Source organism: Chironomus tepperi, unplaced genomic scaffold, assembly GCF_022539635.2.
Source record: "Chironomus tepperi strain 1889 unplaced genomic scaffold, CSIRO-AGI_Ctep_v1 contig_68, whole genome shotgun sequence".
NCBI lineage: Eukaryota > Metazoa > Arthropoda > Insecta > Diptera > Chironomidae > Chironomus > Chironomus tepperi.
Window position 1 is genome coordinate 1739278 of NW_027226190.1, and position 24002 is coordinate 1763279.

Below are 24002 nucleotides of genomic sequence, written 5' to 3' on the forward strand. Positions count from 1 at the left end.
GGGAAAAATTGTCAAGAAAGAAAAAAAAAAAATGAAGAAAAAAAAGAGGAAGGAGGATGAAGAAGAAGACGTGAGAGAAACAAGATGAAAATTTACTCTTAACCAAGGTTGCTTTATTTTTGTAAGCATCACGTTATATTATATTTTTTGTTATTATTTCCGATCGCAGTGAAATTTCAACAAAAAAAAGAATATAAGAAAGCATACTTGTGTACAGAGTTGACAAATTTACTTCCTCTGAGATCACATCAGACATTTATTCAGTCATTCATGAACGATGGCCATAAAATATCAAAAATTTGCTATAATTCCATCACTGGCAAAATATATTCAAAGGTTCATCAAGCCACACACAGATCAAATGAACATAAAACAGCAACAATCAGATAAATGTACAATCAGACTTTGTCTGGATATTTTCACATGCATGATTTTCTACAGTAAGCATCAAGGTGTCGACTAATTAATGAATTGATACTTACATAGTAACCAAGTGACTATCAATTGATTAAAGGAATTTCATTGAAATTATATCAGAACCCTCTTCAATGTTTAGGCTTACGTGCAAAAAAAATAATATTATTTGGATAGGAATTTATATTAAATGAACGGATATTATATGCTGATTGCATTATTTATATAATCATATATTTGTGGATACATGCATATGCCTTGGGGTTTTTAGAGTTGATCTTGATTTCGATTTGTAAATTGATGTGTTTATTGAGTTGGATAATACATGATCTAAGCATCTAGGTCAGTTTTGTCCAAACTGTATGCTCTGGTGTATCGTGTACAAAATAATTCTATAATGGGGCAGTTTACTAATTACGTAACTTAAAAAATCGACTTTTTTGAGGGCGTAACTAAATTTCAACCTTCCCCTCCTAAAGACCCCAAGAACAGCATGTAATAAGTAAACGATTCCAAAGTAGGTTACTCTTTAGAAATTTCTGTCCATGGCTCTAAACCAAAGCAAATTCAAGGGGATTTTGGGGGTCAAAACCTTCTTTGTGATGTTTTCTCCAACGAATCTAGGAATCATGAGACCCTGAGTAGGACACGTTGCCGAAACGGTCAAAAGTATGACAATTAGACAGTGAAGTGTCGACTTAGTGTTACTGACTGGTATTTTTACATGAAGCTGCTAGAGCTTACAAATATTTTGAGAACCTAGTAGACTAAGTAGACCAAATACAAGTTCCAAGAGGACTAAGTACACATTTGGGGTCTTGTGAAGCTAGCTTTTGCCATTTTGCGCTTGTAATTATTTGAACTAACTTAGATTTACGAATATTTAGTAACGAGGAGGTCTAATAATATATTATTTGCATACCGTAACAACTGAATGACTCCTAAAATTTGCGATTTACTGATTCAGACAGTTAACGTAAAATTTTACTCCTCAAATAAAATTTTAATGCTTTTTCAAGAGTCTATTGATATCTGATTAAGCTAAGTGCTTTTTTGTTTCAACCTGAGATCCTATAATATTTTATGTCTGGCAGTTTTCATCTATTGAATATTGCAATGTTCATTTGAAAATAAGCACAAAAAACAAAAGGAAAGCTTTTATCAGAAAATGAAGCACATTAAGGAATGACATAGCTATTAATCATCCAGAATACTTTAGCATGCAAAAATTAGCTGACAACTCTGTAAAGTCAGCCTATATGTATATCTACTAACAAAAAAAAATAAGTATATATTTCTCACGGGAGAAATAATTTTTCCTTCATTCACAATCACATACGTTGTTCCTTCATATTCCTCCTTCCATTACAAACAAGAAAATCCTCTCCTGATGTTCTCATGTTCTGTATTTATGACATTTTTAAAATGTTAACAATAGCATGTCGTCAATAAATTTTTATTGTTATATATACTTAAAAATTCCACGGCATTCTCCAGCAATGTTCCTTTAAAGCCAAAAAATGATTTTTTATACCTTAATGTGAAAAAATCTCTTTTTTTTGTTGTATAGAACCAAGTAAATTTTCTCTCTGTTTTTCTTTTCTCATACGTTTGTAAAATAGCATAAAAATAGTCGCAACGCGAATAATATGACGAGCGAAATACGAAATTCTATTAAACTTTAAATATTTTCATGTATGTGAGATATTGAAAGGAATTTTGCTCGTTTGTATGTGGCGAAAATTCGATGGGTTCAGAGTGAAGTCCGCATCGAGTATCCTCAAGTATAAATAATTAAGAGGATTAAAAATGATAAAAAATTCTTAATAAAGGATTAAAAGTGAAGGTCCTAAGGACGAAAATGTGAAATAAAAAAATAATCAAATTTTTAGTGCTAAATTCAAACAAATAAATTTAGATTTAGTGCTAGTTTCATAAAAATAAATGAAAATCTAGTGAAAAAAGTGGTCAAAATAAATTAAAATATTTCATAAGAAATCCAAAGTTGATAAATAGTGACATATGTAAGAACAAATTAAGAAAAGAAATTGCGAATTAAAAGAAAATGAAGTTTTAATGATGAGAAAATGTCTACGACAGTCTTGAAATCTAGGTTGGGACATTTTTTTGTGAGTGACAGATTCTCACTCATGCGAGTTATTGGTTCTGAATAAAGTGGATATGCTCTAATATAGTAACACGAGTGACCAATAAATTTCAAATTGATGTCAAATTTCATACCTGCTGTTATAATTTTAATTAGCATTTCTTTCAATTTTTATTGTGAAATTTGCGATCCGAAAGATTTATTAAATATTATTAAACAAAGACAATTTTACTTTTGTGAACATCAGACACGAAATTTTCATTTTCGAAGAGTTTTTTTGCGACAAAATCACATATTTATTCAGCCTCAGTCTTTCACTGCCAAAAAAAGGTTATGACACTATACTTCTGACAGAAAAAAAAAGTTGTTTATTAGTCCCTAAAAAATGATATTTTTCAGTCAATTTATTATATTTTCATCATGTTTATAGTGTAGTTCATTAGATGATGACGCTTTCCCTTGAATGCGAAGGTCAATCAAGAGGAAAGAAAAAGTTAAGAGATCTAAAGCGTATGATACTTTTTTTTCGACAAAAAACGAAAATTAACAATGTGAGATATCATAATGAGTGATTAGGAAGACACGAGGTCAATTTTAAGGCGCATTTCATTTAATTAAATTTTCCCTTCGTTCTCGACGATCAGATTAATTTCTTGCAAAAAAGAAGTAATCATGAAGATAGGATTAAGAGTGTATTTTTGTAAAGATTGATAGAATAAAGAGTCGGACTTGAGTTCAAGTGACAACGATGAAGAAGACATCAAAATTTTGAATGCAAATATGGAAGCTGTGATTTAATTCAGAACAGATTTAGTCTGGTCCCAATATTAAGAATAAGCAGCGAATAAGCAGTGAAGTAAAAAATTCAAAAAAATGTTTCATTCCTTGGTTGTCGCCAAAAGTATGTCTGTACTAATTACAGATATATATTTCAATTTTGTTTCAAACTCTTCTATCAGTTTGAGTTATTAAGAACTTAATCATCCGTTTCTATAGAGATAATTAAACTATTTTGCTTGAGGAACTTAATTGGAAAAGCACAAGACGGTTGATCGATACAAAATGCGACATCAAGCCGGCATGACTCTGTCATTTAAATCAAATCCAGTATCAATTCAGAGTCTCGCCGACCATTTGATCGATTAATATACTCAGGGAAGCTATTTCAGCCGTTTAGATCCCGAGAGACACAAATAAAGAAGACGTCGCTATAGAGCTTTTAAGATTTCACCAAAGTTCTTTTATTAGCATGAAATGAAAGCTTCTATTTAGTTGCCATATGGATGTCACATGGATGAACTGAGCCTTCTTCATTTATGTCATTCAGAATAGTCTTACAATGGCTCCAACAGCTTGAAAATCTTTTGATAAATTTTCCTCAGTCCATCCAATAAAAAAACGAAATTTCAAGAAAATAAAGCATTTTAGAAGAGAGATCTAACACAAGACTACACATTGAAGACAAGAACAAATTGTGACAACTAAGCAGCAACTCCGTATCGTTCAAAACAAATTTTTCAATTTCACATTTTTGTCACTCGAATTTCAATCAACTAAACAAAAAATGTATCGGGTTGAATTTCAATTGAATTGCACGAAAAAAGAAGTGATTTCAGAGTCTATATTCTATGATCATCCTTGCCAGTTTTTTTCTTTACATGTCAGTTTCATACTGCGGAATAATCAATCTGAAAATCCTTCCTTGTCGCCTGTGACAGGTACATAAATTATACATAAATTCGATTCTATACTTCCTCCTTTTGAAGATTATTTTCATGTGCAAGTAACGGACAAAATGATTTGCGACGGAAATTCACGGCATTCCGATTTTGGGAAAATGTTCTAAAAATAAAAATACCTTGAAAATTAAAAGAAAAGAAAATTAAGTTAAAGTCTCCCATAACATCATACACGTAGTATATTGAAGGAAGAAAACATTTCAAAATATCAATCATAATTTCTCTTTTTTCGAACATTTTTCATATATCATACGAGCTTCTTTTTTTGTTGTTTCTTTCTTATGGAAGAATGCGATCTGTTTTTCATTTTGGGTTATTTAATGAATGGTCATTTGACAGTGTGAAATATCTTTGTTGGTTGACTGTGTGATTATCTGAAATGATGCTTCATTAATTTTGTAGCTCCATGTAGAGCTCTGTGCTACCATTTCTAGAATCTACATTTCAGTTGTTAATGATGAGTCGTTTAAAAGAGATTTTAAGAAGATTTCACAATGATGAGTTTCTAGAGACTAATTAGGTTGGTTATTTAATTTAATTTTAGTTTCCTTTTTTTCAACGGAACTCAGGGGTAAACCCTTCAATTGAATTGACTTCGAGCTTTGCTTAATATACATTATTTTAATTATTTCCTTGGATAAAATGTGATCCATAGAATCTGTAACTTGGCATCTTAAACTGGCTCTATCGTTGACTTCCATCTGGCAATTAACTGTACCAAATGTAGTCCATAGTAGACAATTTGACATAATATTTAGGTAATGACCAGACCTACGGTCGACTGTATTAAATGACATTTTCTCCATAATGTTCCATAAAATATTTCATTAGTTCTAGTAGGTCTAGTTATTAACAAGACATTATGTCAAATTGGCCAATCAGGTACACAGTCTCTAGTCTCTATCAACAGTCTCTTTCCAAGAGTTCTTAGGACCCTCGTGTTCTATTTTCAACATCATACAATCTCATGTCTTACAATATTCTGAAGAGGGCTTATAGACCTTTAAAATGTCTTAATATAATAATTTTGAGATACACGATTGGAAGTTCTAAAAGACTAAATTTCCAATACCGATAGACAAGTTGTTTTTCATGGGAGCCATATGGAACCATATGACAGTGAAATGCAGTTGACATAAAATTTCTACTTTGCTGCCATGCATAATATGTGTTGATCGTAATATGATCAAAGATAATGCAAATTATTAAAGATTTTAAGATCTACTTTAATACAAAATTCAAGAATAATAATATGCTTTATATTGCAACATCCACATCTTTTGTGATAATCCTAAAAATATCTTTTACCCGAATTCATTGTTAAGATCAACAAAAATCTTATTCTTCAAAATTTCGTCACGATTATTTTTCTTATCACGTTAATTAACTAAACGTGAAAATATGTAGGTTTTCAGCAAAAACAAGGCTGACGCAGTGAAAACGTAAAGATACGAATGAAAAATCACATGACTGTCAATTTTTCCAATTAGTCTATCAATTAAAAAACCGATCGAACTAAAATATGCGCTTTCGTCATCCAATAAACTACTCAAGCCACGAATTTTACTCTTTAGGTCTTTTTCAAGGATGGTCACAGCGTAAAAAATTTTTGGATCGAATTCTCACATTTGTTTATCTAAATTTACATTTATTTTCTTTTCGCAAGAATATTTCTTTCATATCTTTTCGGGTAATAAATAGAAATTAATATTTCGTACCCCCCTCAACATTCATGTGATGCATAAATTTTTTCTTTTCTCAGAGTCTTGGCGCCGCTACATTATTGACATATACAAAATGAGAAAGAAAGAGAAAGACTTTTTTTTTGGTAGTGAAATAAATTGAAATCTTTATGCATTCTCACATATATTTTGTCCTTTTTCAAGATCAATGATGTTCTTTACTCATTGCTTTAAGATTAAATATGACAGTCAGATTCAAATATATTTACGTAAATGGTCGTATGTCTTCTTGCTGTCGGGTATGGCAAATTGTTGAATGGAATTGTAGGATATGTCGTATTCTTTATTATTAGGCTTGCTTTCTGATAATCACGATCCTGTTAGACTTGAAATTTGCAGTTTTCTCCAAAGCTGTTGTTCCGAATTTCCACAATTTCTTGGTAGCAATGAGATTTGGAGTAATTTTCACAAGCTTTGTGATGTGGTTAGTAACAGAATCAGATGGAAGGCCTTTTGTAATAACCTAGGCTCCAAGTTGGAGCATGGTTCCAGTAAGTAAGTAAATAATGAGTTTTGGAGACTTACTAACTTACTTACTGTAACCATGCTTCTATGTGGAACTTTGGCTACAACAAAATGCTTTCCATCTGACTCTGTTGCAAGCTCTGTCACCTAGTTTGTACAAATGTTCTGTCCGCACATTTAGAGAACTAAATCAAAGTTAAATCTTAAATGCTCCTACCACACCGACAAGGTAGCAGTATAAGTACCAATTTGCAGCCACTTGGACGAAAAAGTCAAATTATTTTTAAGCAAATATAAATTGGTTTTGATTAAAATTGTTATTAATTCCATATCTACAGATTATTGCTTCTTCAAAATATCCAATTAAGTTCAAGATAATCAAGTTTAAATATTGTCTATGCCATTCTACATACTAAGATGATGTAGACATGCTTGCAATATATAACAATCTAAATGAATAATGTATGATAGTCATAAGTATTCATTCTTGTATCTCAGTTGCAAATTTTAAGCGATATCAAGATGTATAATGAAGATTTTCGACTTTCTTTTGAGTCTGACTCGACTCCTGACTTGAATGGTACTTATAAGTTCCTCAAATTACTCACAGTAAAGAAATCAAACGCTATAGAAAATCTACAAGCTATTTATACTTTGATTTCGTCATCAAATTATTCTTATACCTTACTTCTTTTTATAATTATCCACTAGATATATGTATCATGGCTCATTAAAAATATCATTAAAGGCTCTTTTGTTTTCTGCTCGAGATTGAGAAAAGAATAAGTGAGATTTACATGAAAAATAAAATGAAAATCTCATTCATATGTGATAGTAATTACAAAATTGTCGCGCAGTATTTTTATATTCATCTCAGTTTTTTTTGCTCATTTTCGCGAGACGAAATGAATAAAATAAAATCATAGGACAAAAAATACATAACAAAACAATATCATCTTCTTATTGTTATTCGTCATCTTTATTATTATGGGTTAACGAGCATTTGAGACGTTCAAAAAATAGATAAATCAACATAATAAATCATTTGAGGATCATGAAAGTTTATTGTAATATATTTATTGACTTAAAATTTCAAAATATTGAATTATGTGGTGTAGAGAAAGGAAATTTAAGCTTAGAAATTACGTAGTCGTGAAATATGAAACTTTAATTAAAACTTTTTTAGAATCAATATTGTTGTTCATGCTTATTTATTAGAAGTTTTTTACTTCCGACATACTCATGTTACTTAATGCTAATTATGGCATTGTCATAGACTCAAAGGGCATCTAATTGATTAAAATGTTGATACTATGTAGAAGATTTTATGTGAATACAGAAAACCGTTAGAACTAGTCACTAACTAGAAATTAGTTATTACTAGAAGTTATTACTTATTTTTGTCGACTCGGGGTGATGGAAGGAGAATGGGGTCTGAAAATTTTATTTTGCTAAACAATTTATTAGAAATGGACCTATGCAACAGCATGTGCATTGTAGTTATTAAAGCACTGCTACGTTGTCGTGAGGAATGCAAGATGCAAACATACTTTGACTTGACCAAAACATCTGTTTTCTGTCCGTTTTCACAGCAAAAAATCAAATTTGTCTCATTGTGCTGTTCTCAAAGGGTATCACATACTGGAATCTCCTACACGTTTCATATCATCCAGCATCATAAATGCAAAATAATTATTGTCGCCAACTCATCATCACTTTATAATCATTCGTCTTTTGTGTCTCAAAAATTTCAAAATTTGTTTAGTCTTCATAGCTCCTTCTGAGAATTTGACAAACAAAAGATTCGTAAAATCTTCAAAAGTTGAATGATCTAGTAATTCAATTCCATTTCCTAGAACTTCTAAAATGCTTATCACGTTTCAAAAGCTTATGAAAATTTCAATTTAGCAAATATTCATCCTTAGTTATATCAACTATATCAATTACAGGAAAAACTGTAACTGATCCTAACAGATGTCTGTTCTATTGTCTTCAGACAATGAGCATACTCATCTAAATGCTCATGAGCATACTCAGTCAATATGATTGAGAATGTTCAATTTTGTGAGCATAATCATGAGCATGCTCCTTGTCTGTTCAAGTGAAATGTTAAAAAACTAGATTTTTCCTCCCATCCTATAACACGTGAAAAATCTAATGAATGAGGAATAAAAAGACCGAGTGAAATTATATTTAGAAGCTTTTGTTTGCTGCGAGAATTACAATTCAAATTAATTAATTCAATGATGATTGAAGTGACGAGAAAATTTAGAAATAAAGAGAGCAACGTATCAAAATTAATTTCGGTAAAAGGATATAAAATATTTGAAGCATTAGGAATGGAATGTCTGAATTACAATCAAAATAACTTAATTCATCAGTAAACCCCCTTTTTTGAGAGCACGATCTTCGTAAAAAGATTCTCTTTTTTCTTCATTGAAAAATTTACACAAAAGAAATTTTTCTGTAATTGAATGAAATTTCTTCATGTCAAAGGATTCACCTGTAAGCTATGAAAGCGTAAAAGTGGAGAAAAATGTTTTGAGAATTTGATGTTTTTCACCCGGCAAAATCTAAAAATTTTGAATCAAAAATAATTTTAAAGGATTTTGTTTTTCAATTAAAATTTTGAAGTATTTACTTAGATTCTTTTGTTTTATTCTATAAATAATTAATGCTTAAGATACTCCTAAAATTATATTCTTTAAATTTGAGATTTTTTGATTATTGCTAGTAAAATTGAAAGAAATTTCGATTAAAAAAGGGAGGAAATTGACCTTAAGTTAGCTTCCTATGATCCATCCCTAGCATGAAAAGAGCGTACTCTCTAAGTACAGAGCAAGCTCTTCAGAGCAAGCAATCAATAGCGCTATGAGCATCATTCTCAACTAACCGAGCAATACAAATGGAGAAGGCTTCAATCACGGAACTTTAAAGACTCCGCTAAACCCCCTTTATTAAAGCCAAAATTAAGCGACTTTCATTTGGAAGCCAAAAGAGGTTTAACAGATCCTTAGCACTTCCGTGTCACAGTCTTCTTAATGTATGTCGCTCAAACTAGTACAGAGTATCTAAGCTCTATTATGGCACCCCTGAATCCTAATCTAAAGAACGCAAATATATGCAAATTAGTTGCATTTGCATAGCAGGGAAATAACCTAATTATTTCATTTAGAAGTCCTTAAAACGACAAAACCGTGAGAATGATAGAAGCTAATTAAAATGCATCTCTACACTCAGTTGAAACAGACAATTTTAATTTAGAAATTCCGCAAAAAAACATACAAAATGCGGATGCATATGAGAGGCATTTCTGCTCAACTTATCACGATGACTAGATGTGAGAGCACGTGAAATTTTAAAATAGTCACTAAATAATTTTTGAATTAAGAATTTTGAGTGCTAAAGAGGAAAAACTCAAAGATGAAATTAAGTAGGTGCACATCAGCATGCATTTTGCAATTTTTCAATCAAGAAAAATTTTTAATTTCTTCTCATTTTCTATTTATAAATTCAGGACGTGTAAATTTTATTTACTGTTATATATATCTTCACTCATACTTTATAGTAGAAAAAAAAAGAATTATAAACATATGAATGATTGGGTAGACCACTTGATTCCGCTCTCAGAAAATTATCTGTTATCGAAAATATTTTGATCATCAACGAAAGTACACGAGTAATCATAAAAAGATTAATTGTGTTGATGTTGAAATTTATAAGACTATATACAATCGTAGACATAAGTATCTATCATAAAAAAACTTTGTTTTCTTCTTACTTCGCAAAAAATAGATGTGAGTGAAAAATGATGTGATGATGGTATTTTTTTTGAAAAAAAAAAAAGTTTTTCTACTTCCTATAAATACAGACACATTTTGTTTCATTGAAAATATCAAGGTGCGGACGCTTGGGAAACTTACAGGACAGATGTTGTTAATTATGTTTTGAAATGCTGGAAGATTTACTGATTTTTGAGTAAAAATAATATAGCATCAATTTGTCAAGATTTTGTTGAGTCTATCCTTCAATTTGGGGTTTTTAGTGCATTTTCCTGAGAAAAAATAATGCCGATATTGTTCATTATTTTTATTAGAGGAACATATCTATTGTAGATATTTTAACGTATATTATGACTACGTGTTAGTACATAGCTTGGTTATTGAGGATACGCCTTACTCATGTTTGAACTTCCTTTAAATTGAATTATTACTAGACATGATTTTTCATTCAAATTTGCAAACTATTTGAACTGGACAAAACTGATTGTTTCAACAAATTCAAGCATTTCTATCAAAAGATTCTATTTAGTCAATGAAATATCTCATCAAAATTTTTCAAACAGCTGCCATTTCAATCTACGTATACTTTCGTCTCTGAGCCATGTGACTTAATTTTAATGTGATACTATCGTGTCTCATTATACACCTCAAAACACTGAGCAGCATAGAACGCTTTTATAAATTGGCATAAATATTCAAATATCCCTAAACATTAAAAACTGCAACCGAAATCCTTTTATAAAGGCCATTCCTAGCTTTTTATGATAATACAGCAAATCATGCTTGAATTCCCTAGCGATATTTAGAAATTATACGGAGGTCAAACAAGAGTTCAAAGTTGACTCGATTTTTGTACGGAAATGTTGACTCAAGTTCCTGAACAGACATGGAACATGCTCAATTTAATTGATTGAGTATACTTATGAGCAATCTCAATTAGATGAGTATACTCATTGTCTGTTAGGGGTCTCGATACAAAATTCGAGTCGACTTTGAGCTCTGGGTCAAACTAAGGGTACTCGATACCGAGACCAAAATTCCGTTGTAGTCTTGGTCTCGTATTATCTTGGTCTCGAGAATTTCTCAAAACCGAAAATTCGGGAAACCGTTGGTCAAATTATATTCAGACTCCTTATAGATTCCATTGTCTATTTCGAGTTGCACGGAAAGTCATTAGTTTAACTATCAATAGATTCAATCATGTAGATAGAACAAGTAGTTAGCAACAAGAATCCGATATGAATTTTGCATGAACATTATCCAAAACTTCTTAAAGCTTTAAAACCTCTCCAAAAAGTCATTATTTGAGCATTTTACTGTAGATTATCCCAACATATACCAGAAGCACAAAAAAAAACTTTTCTCAAAAATAATTCGAAAATTCACATACTATCAATAAATTACACAAAACATTTCAATATCATCACATAAGCAAATCCTGTAAAATAACCATCAGCGCCTACACCTTGAAAATCATTTCATTTTTCATGAACAATATTGCATTAGAATGTACGCAGATGAAAGAAAAAGGTATCCGATATGAGAACAGACTATCATTTAAATTACAAATTGGCAAATATTAATGCACATGCTTTAGACAAAAAGCAGAGAAAGGAAAATAAAAAGAAACAAACATTTTGAAAGTTTTCACTTTTCTTTTACGAGAAGAGAGTGAAAAAAAAAAGAAGAAAATTTTTTCATTTTTTCGCGAGTTTCTTTTCGACCTCGCGTAAACAATCTGGAATAAATGCTGTTGTCTTCAATTAATCATTGTCAGTAACAATTAATGAAGAAAATATGAAAAAACAATCAATATACTCGTATGATGCATGAATGTATATTAAAAAATATCGAAACAAAAAATTTATTTTTTTTTATACAAGACTTCACAGACAGTTTATGAATACACGCACGCACATGACGATACATAATACACCATAAATATAATTGGATATATAGACAGTTCATTTCGTGAAACGAAGTTGAGCGCAAAAATAAAACATTTTTCAAAATTATAAGAAAAGAAAGCGAAAAGAATCGCACATAGACACATAGTCAAGCAAAAGTTTTAATTGTTATGTCAAAAAGTCCCCATCATCGTACATCCGATAGAAATAATAATCTTGACAAAATGATGCAACATAATATTATGTTTGATAGGGAGGCTGGATATAATACAGGGAGTAACTATAGCTCAATGCAACGTAAGAACAGAATGCGACGTATGGAGGAATTGAGTCACTCGCTTGATGATGGATTGAATAATCTACCTGATGACTATAATGGAAGATATGGCAACAGCAACAGTAATAGTAATAATAATAATAGTAACAATAATAGAGACAAGAGCAGTGGAAATTCAAGACAAAGACAAAGTAGTAATAGACAACAGCAGCAGCAGCAAGAGCAACATTTTAATGATGATATGGATGATCCGGATGATTTCTTCGATGATGAGTACAACGATGATTATTATTACAATAATAAACCATCTGGTGACAATCGACCACGTAGTTATAATGAAAAGTATACATCCTACAACACGTACGATGACTATGACTCTAATCAAAATTTCTCAAGGAATCGATATAGTCTAAATGAAGCGTCAATGTCGAAAAACGATCAACGGTATCAATCGTCGCCAATGAGTCAGCAAAAATATTCGTCACTACGTAAGCCACAAGCATCAGCTGCAATGAGCGGTAAACACATTCTATTTAATGATGAGGACGATATTCATTACATGAATGATAACACGAAATCGAACCCAAAAAAATCATCATCAAATCTATCGACATCGAGCAACAGCGGCAATAAGAAAGATACATTGAAAAAGGAAAAAGAATCGACAGCAAAAAAGAAACAGCAATCACAAGTCGATGAGATGAAAATGTCGAAAGAAAAATCATCATCACTTCAAGTGATGAAAGCTAAATTAAAGATTCATAATTTGTCGAATGATGATTCCGTGTTAAGTATGCGAAACGTGAATAGTCCAAAGTCAAATACATTTCATCGGCATCATTCGGTTGAGGCAAAATTGCCATCACACCATTCTGATCGAAATAACTTATCACCCACTATTATGGAAGAAATTGAATTTGAGACGCAAGATGTTGAGACCGAAACAGAAAAGGAATCTGAATATGATACAAGGAATGTCAATGAGTTTGATATGAAAAATGAGAAGGAAAGTGAGAAGACAAAAAAGAAAGTTGGTAAGGAGAAGGAGAAGGAAAAGTCATCAAAAGAGAGGGAGAAGGATAAAAAGGGAAATTCAGTTCCGTCCACGCCTACAACAAAGAAATCTTTAAAAGCTCATTTGACAAATAATAGGCTATTTAAAGTACCTGATATTGATCTCAATAATTTGAAACTTTCGTGCTTTTTTAATAGCAGTAAAAATATTGCGGCACTCAAAAATAAGAAGGAGGAGAACACGAGTAAAAGTGCCGAACAACTTAACGCTCCACCGACTGACATTTCATACGAACCAAAACCATCTACATCAAAAACACCCCCATCATCACCAAAAATCAAAAAGCCACCACCATCAATGCTCGACGACATCGAGGAACAACAAATTGTGAATCAAAAGCATCCACTGAGGTGTGATAGAGTCGATAAATTGAGTGAAGAGAAAATAATCAGAAATAATTCACAAGGAAAAAATGATCGAGATCGTGAAATGAGAAACAAGACTGTCCATGCGAGAGACGATGATAGTTTCAGTGACATTGATGTCGAGGTGATACATATAATCATAATTTTTATTACACATCTCTTTTTTGCTTCCTCTTACATATTACGCAATTCGAATCGATAAACATTTCATTTCTTTTTTAAATTTGACGACATAAAAGCATTAAAATGTTAATGTAATTTTTTTATGATGCGGTAAAGATGAAATCTAATGACACATTAACTTTTCTTCTTCTTCATACAGTCACAAGCAATGAAAGTCGTACGTACAGTTGGACAGGCATTTGAAGTGTGTCACAAAATCTCAATGAATAAGAAGCAGGATAATAATGATGACAATTCTGAAATCATTTCTGACTTGGATCAGTCAGATATACAGAATCTAAGTGATTTTGATGAGCCGAAAAAATGTAAGTTGATGGTGGATAATTTTATGGAGGTTTTTAGAGCACTTTTTAATGGAATTTTGATGAGCTCTATTTATGTCAGATTTTTTTGCTTTATTTTGGGAACAGCATTCGGTGCTGTTGGTTCCTTTTGCTAATTATATAGACAAGGTGGGAGCTCTAGCATGGGCGTATTCAGGGGAGGTGTTTTATGGGGTCATCCCCCATCTTTTTTGGAATCCATACTCGAGTGAACAACTTGACATAATGTCTATAATGTCTCTATAAGGACGTAATGTCTCATAATGCCAAATGTTATGGAATCATCTGAATAAAATGGCATTAGTCGTCTGTAGGTCTAGTTCCTAACCAGACATTATGTCAAATTGGAACATGGGAATACAAATTAATTTTCATGGTGATGTGGGTACCCTCAAATAATTTAAAGCTACACCTCTGAGCTCTACTCTGGAACGTTCCAAAGAAAATGGCATTAGTATTCTGTAGGTCAAATTACTAACTAGAAATTGTGTCAAATTGTCCACTCGGTAAACAAAAGGATTCTCAGGAAGGTGTTGGTACCCTCGAAATACTTCTGAATACGCCTCTAAGCTCTAGCACAGCTATTTTTACTTTTGGAATTAAATTTAGCAACAATAACAAAAGTTGAAGATTTTCACGAAAATCCGGAACTTTAGGCAAATCAAACAATCATTTCCGTTAAAAAATCAGCAACACTCAAGTGGAAAAGTACTTCCGATTTATTTAAGAGAAAAGAAAAATGTGAAAATATTTAGATTTAAATTTTGCAGTAAATCTTTCAAAACTTAATTAACTTAATTTTTAACAGGGTAATAAAATTAATACATCCAACAAAAATTACCGGATATTTTAAAAATTAAATTCCCACGAAAGTTTTGCTATGTAGCTATAAAATTCTGACATTATCTTTAAATTCCACAAAAAGTCATTTCGATTTCCAGAATGCCTATAGCCTATATTTTATGGCTATGACTTGAAATTAAAAAATATTCTGTTAAACTTAATTGCATATAAAATTTAATTACAGTATTAGAATCGACACCAATTATCCAAGATACTCCACAAAAATTACAAACATCAAACCAGCTGGAAGGTTTATCGTTGCCTTTGAACAATTTCACTGCACATTCGACACCATCATCACCAAAAACAAAGGTGAGAATCTATTTATAGGATGTTCAAATTGAGTAGAAACTGATTTTTTTTTCTTATTTCTTTTCGTTCCTTTAAAGTCTTCCGATGAAAATGCTCGCGAGATTCATATACTTAGAGAACAGCTGCAGCAACAAACATCACAGACAAAACAAGCCTTAGCACAGTTAATATTAGTCCGAGAACAATTATTGACGGAGACGAATGCGAGAATTGAAGCTCAAGTACTTAATCTCACTTCCTGTTTGCTAATAAAGATAATTTTATATTCCTTACTTCTGTTTTACAGGCTAGAACTCAGCAACTTTTGCAACAAAATCGTGAATTGTTAGAGCACATTGCATCGTTAAGTGGATTAAATGAAACAGATCGAACAACTCTAACACCTGCAGCGATGAGTTTGACACCTCAAGTGAGTATTGAACTCAATGTTTTGGCATTTTAATTAATAATCTCTTGTTGTGCTGTTTTACTGGAAATTTAAAAGGGGAAACAACTTAGCATGTGGTATTTTTGTATTGATTCCATTGCAAAAGAAGTTGAGAGCTTTAATGGAATTTACTTCTGAGGATGCCCGAGCGACACAAATGAAGAAGGTTCCAATTTGCTTCTTTTATTAGCAACTAAATGGAAGTAACCTCTATATTAGCTGCCAAATTTAGGCGCCTTCTATTTGGTATTAATAAAAGTGGTCTAGAGGAGCCTTAAAAGCTCCATGGTGGATTTGTGTCGCTCGGGAATGTCTGTTAAAAATTAAGGCAAAAACGTCATAAAAATGCAGCACAATGAAAAGTTTTAAACGGAGCAAGAATTTTATGACATTTGAGAATGAAATGCTCTGTGATTTAAAAGCTGCTCTTATATATCTCATGCCATACATGAAGCGCAAAAGCCATACATTTTTTGCAATAAATTTTATAAAAATTTTCCATCATTTTCATCAGGAAAAAAATGATGAAAACTTGTCGTTGTTTCCCCTTCCATTTTCTTATTTTGATGAACATACTTACAAAACTTTGCGATAGTTTATTATTATTTCATTTAAGAAAAGTGTTTTATGTTGCCAAGATTTTTTATTTTCTTTTTGTTCAGTCAGCCATCAGATACGAGATGGCGCTAACCGCTTTGTTTGATCTTTATTTCTACCTTTTATTTTATTATTTTTTAAAGAAAATGTGCTTTGTGTTAGTTTTATTAGTGTGTAAAATATGAAAGAAAAGAGTAATTGGATGTACTGTGGAAAGTTAAGGTAAGAAGAAATTTCATACAAATGTTTATGCATGCAAATAATGTGTTTGATATAATATTCATTCATGTATTTCCTGTATTTTCCGTAAGTAAACAACAATTTCTTCTTTTTATTTCTCTCAAATCTTCAGTCTCAATTGCCGCTATATTTACAAACATTATCGTTATTGGGATCACAATCGTCAACAAATATGATGCCATCACCAAATGTCCTATCGCAAAAGTCAAATGAGGATGACATGAAGAATAATAATAGTCCACTGAAGCAAAATTGTGGAAATCAAAATGCTTTCAATTTTGACAGCATGAATATTCTTCAAAATACTATGCAAGCTTATAATCAGCTACAGAAATTAGTAATTCCACAGCAGCAACAATCACAGCAACAGGAATTATATCAATTAAATTATGAATTATTAAACAGATTGAGAAACTTAAATGTTGGATATTCACCGATGCAAACAGCTGTGAGTACATCATCATTCACACCCAGTCCGACGACAGGTCTTCCCTCAAATTACTCACAAGACACAAATTTCATGCTTGCTAATATGGCGAATCAAAATTTCATGAACGATAATAGCCAAAATACCAGTAATAATACCAGTAGTAGTAACAATAATAACATTAATAGTATAATAAATATGGCGCCAACATCTCCTATTGGAACATTGAATCGAAGCTCATCAACCTATTCCACTATGAGTCCTATTGGTGACAGTTTTGATAGATCATTGGATAATATAAACAATAATAATGTTAGTTCTAGTAATGAGTCGCCATTCATTAAACCATTATCCCAGGTCAGCACGTTCTCAACGATGGACAATGAAGGAAAAGTCAAAGTTATTGTACCGGTCGAACAGAAGCGTGATACAAGATTTAGAATTGGTGATGATTTTTTCAGTATACGGCCGAATGATGATGGAACATTACAAAGACCTCAACAAAATCAGCCACAAGTATTAACTCCAATTTTAAGTCGTGGAGATAGAAGACACTTTTCAGGCAATACAGTTACATTGAAAGTGACTGACGAGTCAGGAAATGTAACGAATCAGAAGAAACTTCCTGCACAGCCAAGCTTTATAACAAGAAGCACAAGTGAAAAAGTTCCAAATCGTAGTCAAATCTTAGGTGACGTTCAAAGGACGTGGGCACGGCATACAACAAAATAACATTTAATTAAACTTATAGCGAGGATATTAAGAAGTCCTTATGCACAGATTTGATAAGTATTTGTGCTTTCTAGTCTCAAGATGAATTAAAAAGAAATATAAAGTTATTATTAAGGATGGAGACTTGTGGAAATGATTTGATTTAAATGGAGATGATTTCCTCCAAATAAAGTTATTATAATAGCATTTTCTGCTGTGGAAAAGTATTCATGTACAGTCGCTTCATGAACCATCTGCTAGATAAAAAATTATGGATAAAATTTTCATGACAGTTGTCTGGAAAGGGTTTCATTTCTACGTGATTTTTGAATAGAGGACCGTCTTTAACAGCTAGAAAATTTCACAATTTTATGAGATTTAACAATGTTAAAAGTTATAACACGTTAGACAGAGCTTCAAAGAGTTTTTGATGTTCGTGCAAAAATCTTGAAATTATTCAGATCATGTGAATTGTGTCAAACTTACTCGAACAGTACAATGTATTCGCAAGCAAACCGCTATGTCGCCTTATTAACAGTATGCCTCTAAATTGTCCTCAGGGTACCATGCCGATTGATTTCGACCCATTTTTACGGCGATAAATGCGGTTCGTCACATTGTGTCGCTTGGGTTGAGAGTTAAAGTTTCTAGAGTGAGGTATGAAATTTCAATATTTCTGGACACAATCTTAATTGACGATTCAGCTGTCCGACGCTCTAACTACTTGGCCATTGCCGCTTTTTCGGTGCCAGACGATTCAGCTAAGTTTTCCGTAAAATTAAAAAAACCCCTAGTTACTCTTTCTTCGGTACACTGTCTAATTAGTACTAAATAGAATTGAATTTTGTATGGAACACCCTAACAGCTAAAGAGACCGCTTTTAGGTACTATAGTGGTGTTTCTGGAGCGTGAAAGCATGCTCTTGGCCAGTTAAGAATAGTCAAATTAAGTAGACTTGATTTCATACAAAATTAGATTCATCTTTGAGCTCTGACTAAGTGTCATAAATATTTAGATAATTATGCGAACTTAGGTAAATTAGACAGAACCTTAGCTCAAAAGTAATATTCATTGTATTTCAAGAGTCATGTCCAGTTCAGGTTCATATTCAGATGCATCGCAAAATATGTGGCAATGACCAGATTTATGCTTACAAAATGATTAATTATATAATCCTAGAATATTTGTGGAAAACACTGGTCTAATTTGATGAATATCAAAAATGCAATCAACATGAGATTATCATGTCCACTTGTCTCCAAATAGCTCGTACTGTACATACCCAAAAAGAGTTATGAACACTAAAACAAAGTTAATTTAAAAAATTTCATAGATTTTTATTCCAATCAAAAAACCACTATGTTCATAAAATGAACAAAATTTCACATTAATTAATGCACAAAGTTTTACTAACTAGTTAAATTTGAGAAAGTAATTTTTTACATATAACTATACAACAGAGACAGATAAGTAAGAATACATAAAATGTAATAAAACTTTTTAAAAAAAATACAGTACATAAAATCTAATTATTATCATGTAAATCCCCCACCCAAACACATAACACAATACATAATTTTTACAAAAAGACAAAAGTCGTGTAAAGGTTCAATAAATTAAACATACGAAAAAAGAATAAAGTTAACTCATATTTCCGTAAACATGTACGTGTACATTCATTAATATGTTATTATAATAAATATGAAAAAAATTATTCGCAAAATTGCCAAACGTGTAAATAAATTTAGTAGAACAAATTTTATTCGGAAAACTCAGAGTTGGATATTCGAAGAGATTATGGATGAGTGTCACTTGATGAATTTGATGTGAAAATTTTCCGAGAAATTCATTTCGAAAAAACTTTTAAATTTTGATTCCGAATTAAGTTGGAAAAGTTTTGTGAACTAACTCGAGCAGTTCTGAATAATCAGAATTTCCAGAAGTACAAACTCTCGAAACTGAGACCGAGGCCAAGATCGGGGCCAAGACTATGAGTGAGATTCTCGAAGTCTCGGTCTGGACAAATCTCAAATCGGGAACCCTTCCGCAACCTTATGCGACTTTATGCATACTCACCAAATAACCGACTCGTTAACGCATTGACGACAACACATCAAAATTGCACTGTCAACATCATAACGACTAATTGTTTCAATTACGCTTCATTTCTAATTGACATCGGGCATTTTTGTTATAACAAATCTGACATAATTAATGACAAATGATCCAAAAACTCTTGAAAATTCAAAATATTTAAATTTAATTTAAATATCCTGATAAGCTCCTTACTAAAATTTTGAGACTTATCTTGAGTCAGACTCATTTCTTCCTTGCGATACAAATGAACAACGTTCGTTCCGTAAAAGATAAATTCATTAGCATAATGCTTGGAAACCACTTAATTGTGGCCCAGATTTCAATTGAGAATTAGAGATTGTTGTGGATTGAAGGTTTATCTATTATGTAGCAGTGTGCTACAAAGTAGAATTCAATCAATTCTCATATCAATAAAACATAAAATCAAAGCTCAAAATGTGTAAAAGTCGAAAACTCCATACAAATTTTGGTGATAAATCCTTATCACAAAATCATAAACTCTCCAAATATCCAACTCTTCCAAAAAGTTAATATATAAGAAATTTTATGAGATTGAATAAAATCAATTATAAGAATAAGGTAGAAATAATAAAAGCTGTTAATCGTAAAACGGATCAAAAAAATATGTATGAAAAAAGTTGAAATAAATTATCAAGAACAAAAAAAACAATTTGAATTGAATCTTGGCCTTTTATTTGACATTAATAGAAATTTAATCCACGGTATTCGCGATAAAATAATAAAAAATTTCTCATTTTAAGCGGTAAGGGTGTAGTAAAATTTTACCTTCCAATAGAAGAAGAAAATTGAAATTTATGGTCCTTCCGGGTAAGTGGAAAGGCTCTTTTATACAAGACTGTAGTTTGTTCTTCTTCATTTACGACTCTTTGGAATGTGTTTTAAATTCATGGTAATATTTTAAGGGTTAATGGGGAATTTTTTCAATTTTGCTGGGAGGCTAATCTTGTGCTAGAGATCTTGTGGGACTTGAAAAATGATATTTTCAATTTATTAGAGGAACAGAAAGGTATTAAGAATCCCAAATTAGCCTTGCATAATTTTAAAGTTTTTATGTCCTAGCAAAACTAAATGATTTACTTTATGGGCGATTCCGATTCCAGGGAATGGGGAGATCTAATTAAAGCAACGGAAATACTGAAAATTCCTGATTCTGTAACGTGTTGATATTGGTAATTGGCTAGTGGTTCCCAGCGATAGAGTCAACTTCAGACCATAGTAAGGGAGGTCATGGACATAAAGTAAGGGAGGTCATGGACACAAAGTAAGGGAGGTCATGGACACAAAGTAAGAGAAGTCATGGACTTTTTCTTTACAATTGATCTATACGTCCAGCGAAGTAAGTAAGTTAAGTAACGTAATAAGTGAACGGACCTTAATGTGTTTTCATTGCAAGGATGAATTTTTAATAGCTTTACCGCTTTTCTTGAAAGGTTCTTAAACAATTTTTACGACATAAATCCTATCTCGTGCATAAATTTCCAGTGGAAAAAACATGCTATTCTCATTTATCTCTTAAACGTGATGTTTTGTACAAAACGTTTTAAAAACCTTGGCCATAGCACAGAGAATTATTTTAAAATTCTATGTCCATAAATTGATCAATCTTGATTTAAAGTATGTTGCATCATAAAATAAATTTCATTAAAAAATCATAATAAAAAAAATCTCAATTTTTCACTCCACAGATGACATCAACAGCAAAAGTAGCACGATGGTTTAGTCAACTTCAATCATATCCAGCTGCATCATTATCACGACCCGAGAGTGGATTTGTATCAACCTCAGAGTCTCGCTCATCCGAGAAGAATTTAAAGAAATCTGAAGGTGATGAACATGATGGTAAAAATATATTTGGTGCAACAGCAGCCGACGACTATGCAGACGAATATTTATTGGTGGAAGGAACAGCAAGTTTATGGAGTAAATTAAGTGTCAAGAAGCGGAAAAAATTATTGGGATTAAAATTAGGAAAAGTGACGACATTTTAATTTATTTAAACTTCTTTTTTTAACGTAATTAATTATTTTAATGACAAAACTCATGGTGTGTTTATTATTCAAACAGAAATTAATTAATTAATTAAATCTAGATGAAATTAGTTTAGTTGATAAAGTTTCTCATCTTCTATAGAAGTGTCTCTTAATTATTTAAATCAATATTTAGTAACCGTTTCCTTCCTTTTCTTGGAAGTTGACAAATTCCGTACTTTTAATTTTCTTAGTTAAATGCCATAATAGGTTTTAATTTTAATTTTTTTTAATATTATCGCTTTGCTTTAATTTGATTTATGTAATTGAAACGACGTTAAAGTTACACAAAGTCTTAATTAAATCAGGTTAAGGATCCTGTGCGATTCAAATGAAGAATGGTCTACTGCGGAGCTTTGAAAGCTCTACTAAAGGTATTTTATTAACAATTGATAGAAGCCGCCTCCATGTGTCATCCAAATGAGTGCCATAAGGATGATACACGGATGTGGCATCCAAATGATATCCATGTGAATAATACATGGAGGTGACTTTCATTTGGTGTTAATAAAAGAACTTTAGTGAAGCCTTTAAAGTTCCGTGACGAAACCTTCTTCAATTAAATTGCTCGGGATTGATTACCCTATCTTTAAATGCCAGATTAATCTGACAATATTGAGGTATGAAAACAAAAATGTTGATGTCAAGTTGGACATTCTTTGGTCATTTAAACCAAATTATTGAAAAGTAGTTGAATTAAACTAAAGGATGTCATTTAGATTTCCTTAAAACTTTGTGTAATTTTTGACTTTATAATAATATTTAATTGAAATTAATTGTTAAGAAAAATTCAGAGCTCGAAGTCGACTCGGATTTTATATGGAGTCATGTCGACTTGAGTCAATTTCATATAAAATTCGAGTCAACTTCGAGCTCTGAATAAATTACTTATATTATTCCTTGTGAATGCATTGTTGCTACCTAAATGTTAAGCTGGAACAGACTTATCCAGACTGACTCAAACATTTATGTTAACAACAGTGTCTATTCACATCCTTAAGTGTTCTTATCTACTTTTATTACCTATAAAAGTATTTAAATTTGAACTTTTTGAATTGATTGAAAAAAAATTGAAAAAATTCCTAACAAAATTAATTATTTAATGCTTATTTTTAAATTTCTATATAGTTTAATGAAACATTTAGACTCAACTCATATTGAATTGTTGGTTTCTGTAAAAAATTCTAAGTTTTAAGACTGACTTTGACAGTAAAAAGTTGATTAAATATTTTAATAAAAAACTTCTCTCTATTTTTTATAAAAATTTGTTTCTGTTTATTTCAAATTGTTGAATTTTTTAAGAATTTCAGGTTGTTTATAGCTCAGAGTGGGTGTCGTTCAATTATTACGATCTGGGGGTGGAGGCCGGCGCTAGAAACAGAATCTGTTATTCATTCAAAATATGTTCAAGTGCACAATATATGGATTGACAATAGAAAGTACAATTCTTGAAGTCGATCCGGTAATATTATTTTTTATGAATAGTCGACTTGAAGTCGAAGCAGGAACGAAGTCTGACATTCTTTGAAGGATCCTGTTTTGAAATTTTTTATGAAGTTCGCAATTTTAGGGGTGCTTTTAGATTTTTGCACAAACTATAGCAAGTTGAAGATTACGTTCCAAAAATGGGTTAAAGACTTAAAATGAATTTGTGTCAATTGATAAAACCGAATCAAGTCGATTCTTACTCGACTTTCGAACACCGCTCTAGAGCGTAATTTCTGGTTATTATAACTCTAAGAAAAACTCAGTGTTAAGTCTGTTAGAGTGGGTTATTTCACACTTTTCAAAGTAGATTTGGATCTGCAGAAATCAAATTTTTAACTAATCAGCATCTATAGGGAACAACTGGCGCAATAAGTACTCCAAAGAAGTCATGACAAAGCATTGATAAGAAATTAACGTGAAAGGATTGCTATCT

The 24002-nt window shown here is 31.5% G+C and overlaps 1 protein-coding gene across 11 annotated transcripts in view; it reads left to right on the plus strand.

The window, feature by feature from the left end:
* LOC139100868 (capon-like protein) overlaps window positions 1-22704 on the plus strand; it is a 68809-nt gene extending 46105 nt beyond the window's left edge. For 3 of the 11 annotated variants that reach the window (XM_070653634.1, XM_070653631.1, XM_070653633.1), the window contains exons 7-11: window positions 14196-14361; window positions 15407-15534; window positions 15612-15755; window positions 15821-15943; window positions 16911-18909. In XM_070653634.1, the coding sequence (XP_070509735.1) occupies window positions 14196-14361; window positions 15407-15534; window positions 15612-15755; window positions 15821-15943; window positions 16911-17957 (1608 nt within the window). In that variant the 3' untranslated portion in view covers window positions 17958-18909. Of the gene's footprint in view, window positions 1-351; window positions 441-2157; window positions 2439-10262; window positions 10368-11355; window positions 13998-14195; window positions 14362-15406; window positions 15535-15611; window positions 15756-15820; window positions 15944-16910; window positions 18910-21739 lie in introns of those variants that run through there. The other 8 variants (XM_070653626.1, XM_070653628.1, XM_070653630.1 and 5 more) reach the window with 8 other exon arrangements.
* The last annotated feature ends 1298 nt before the right edge of the window (window positions 22705-24002 follow it).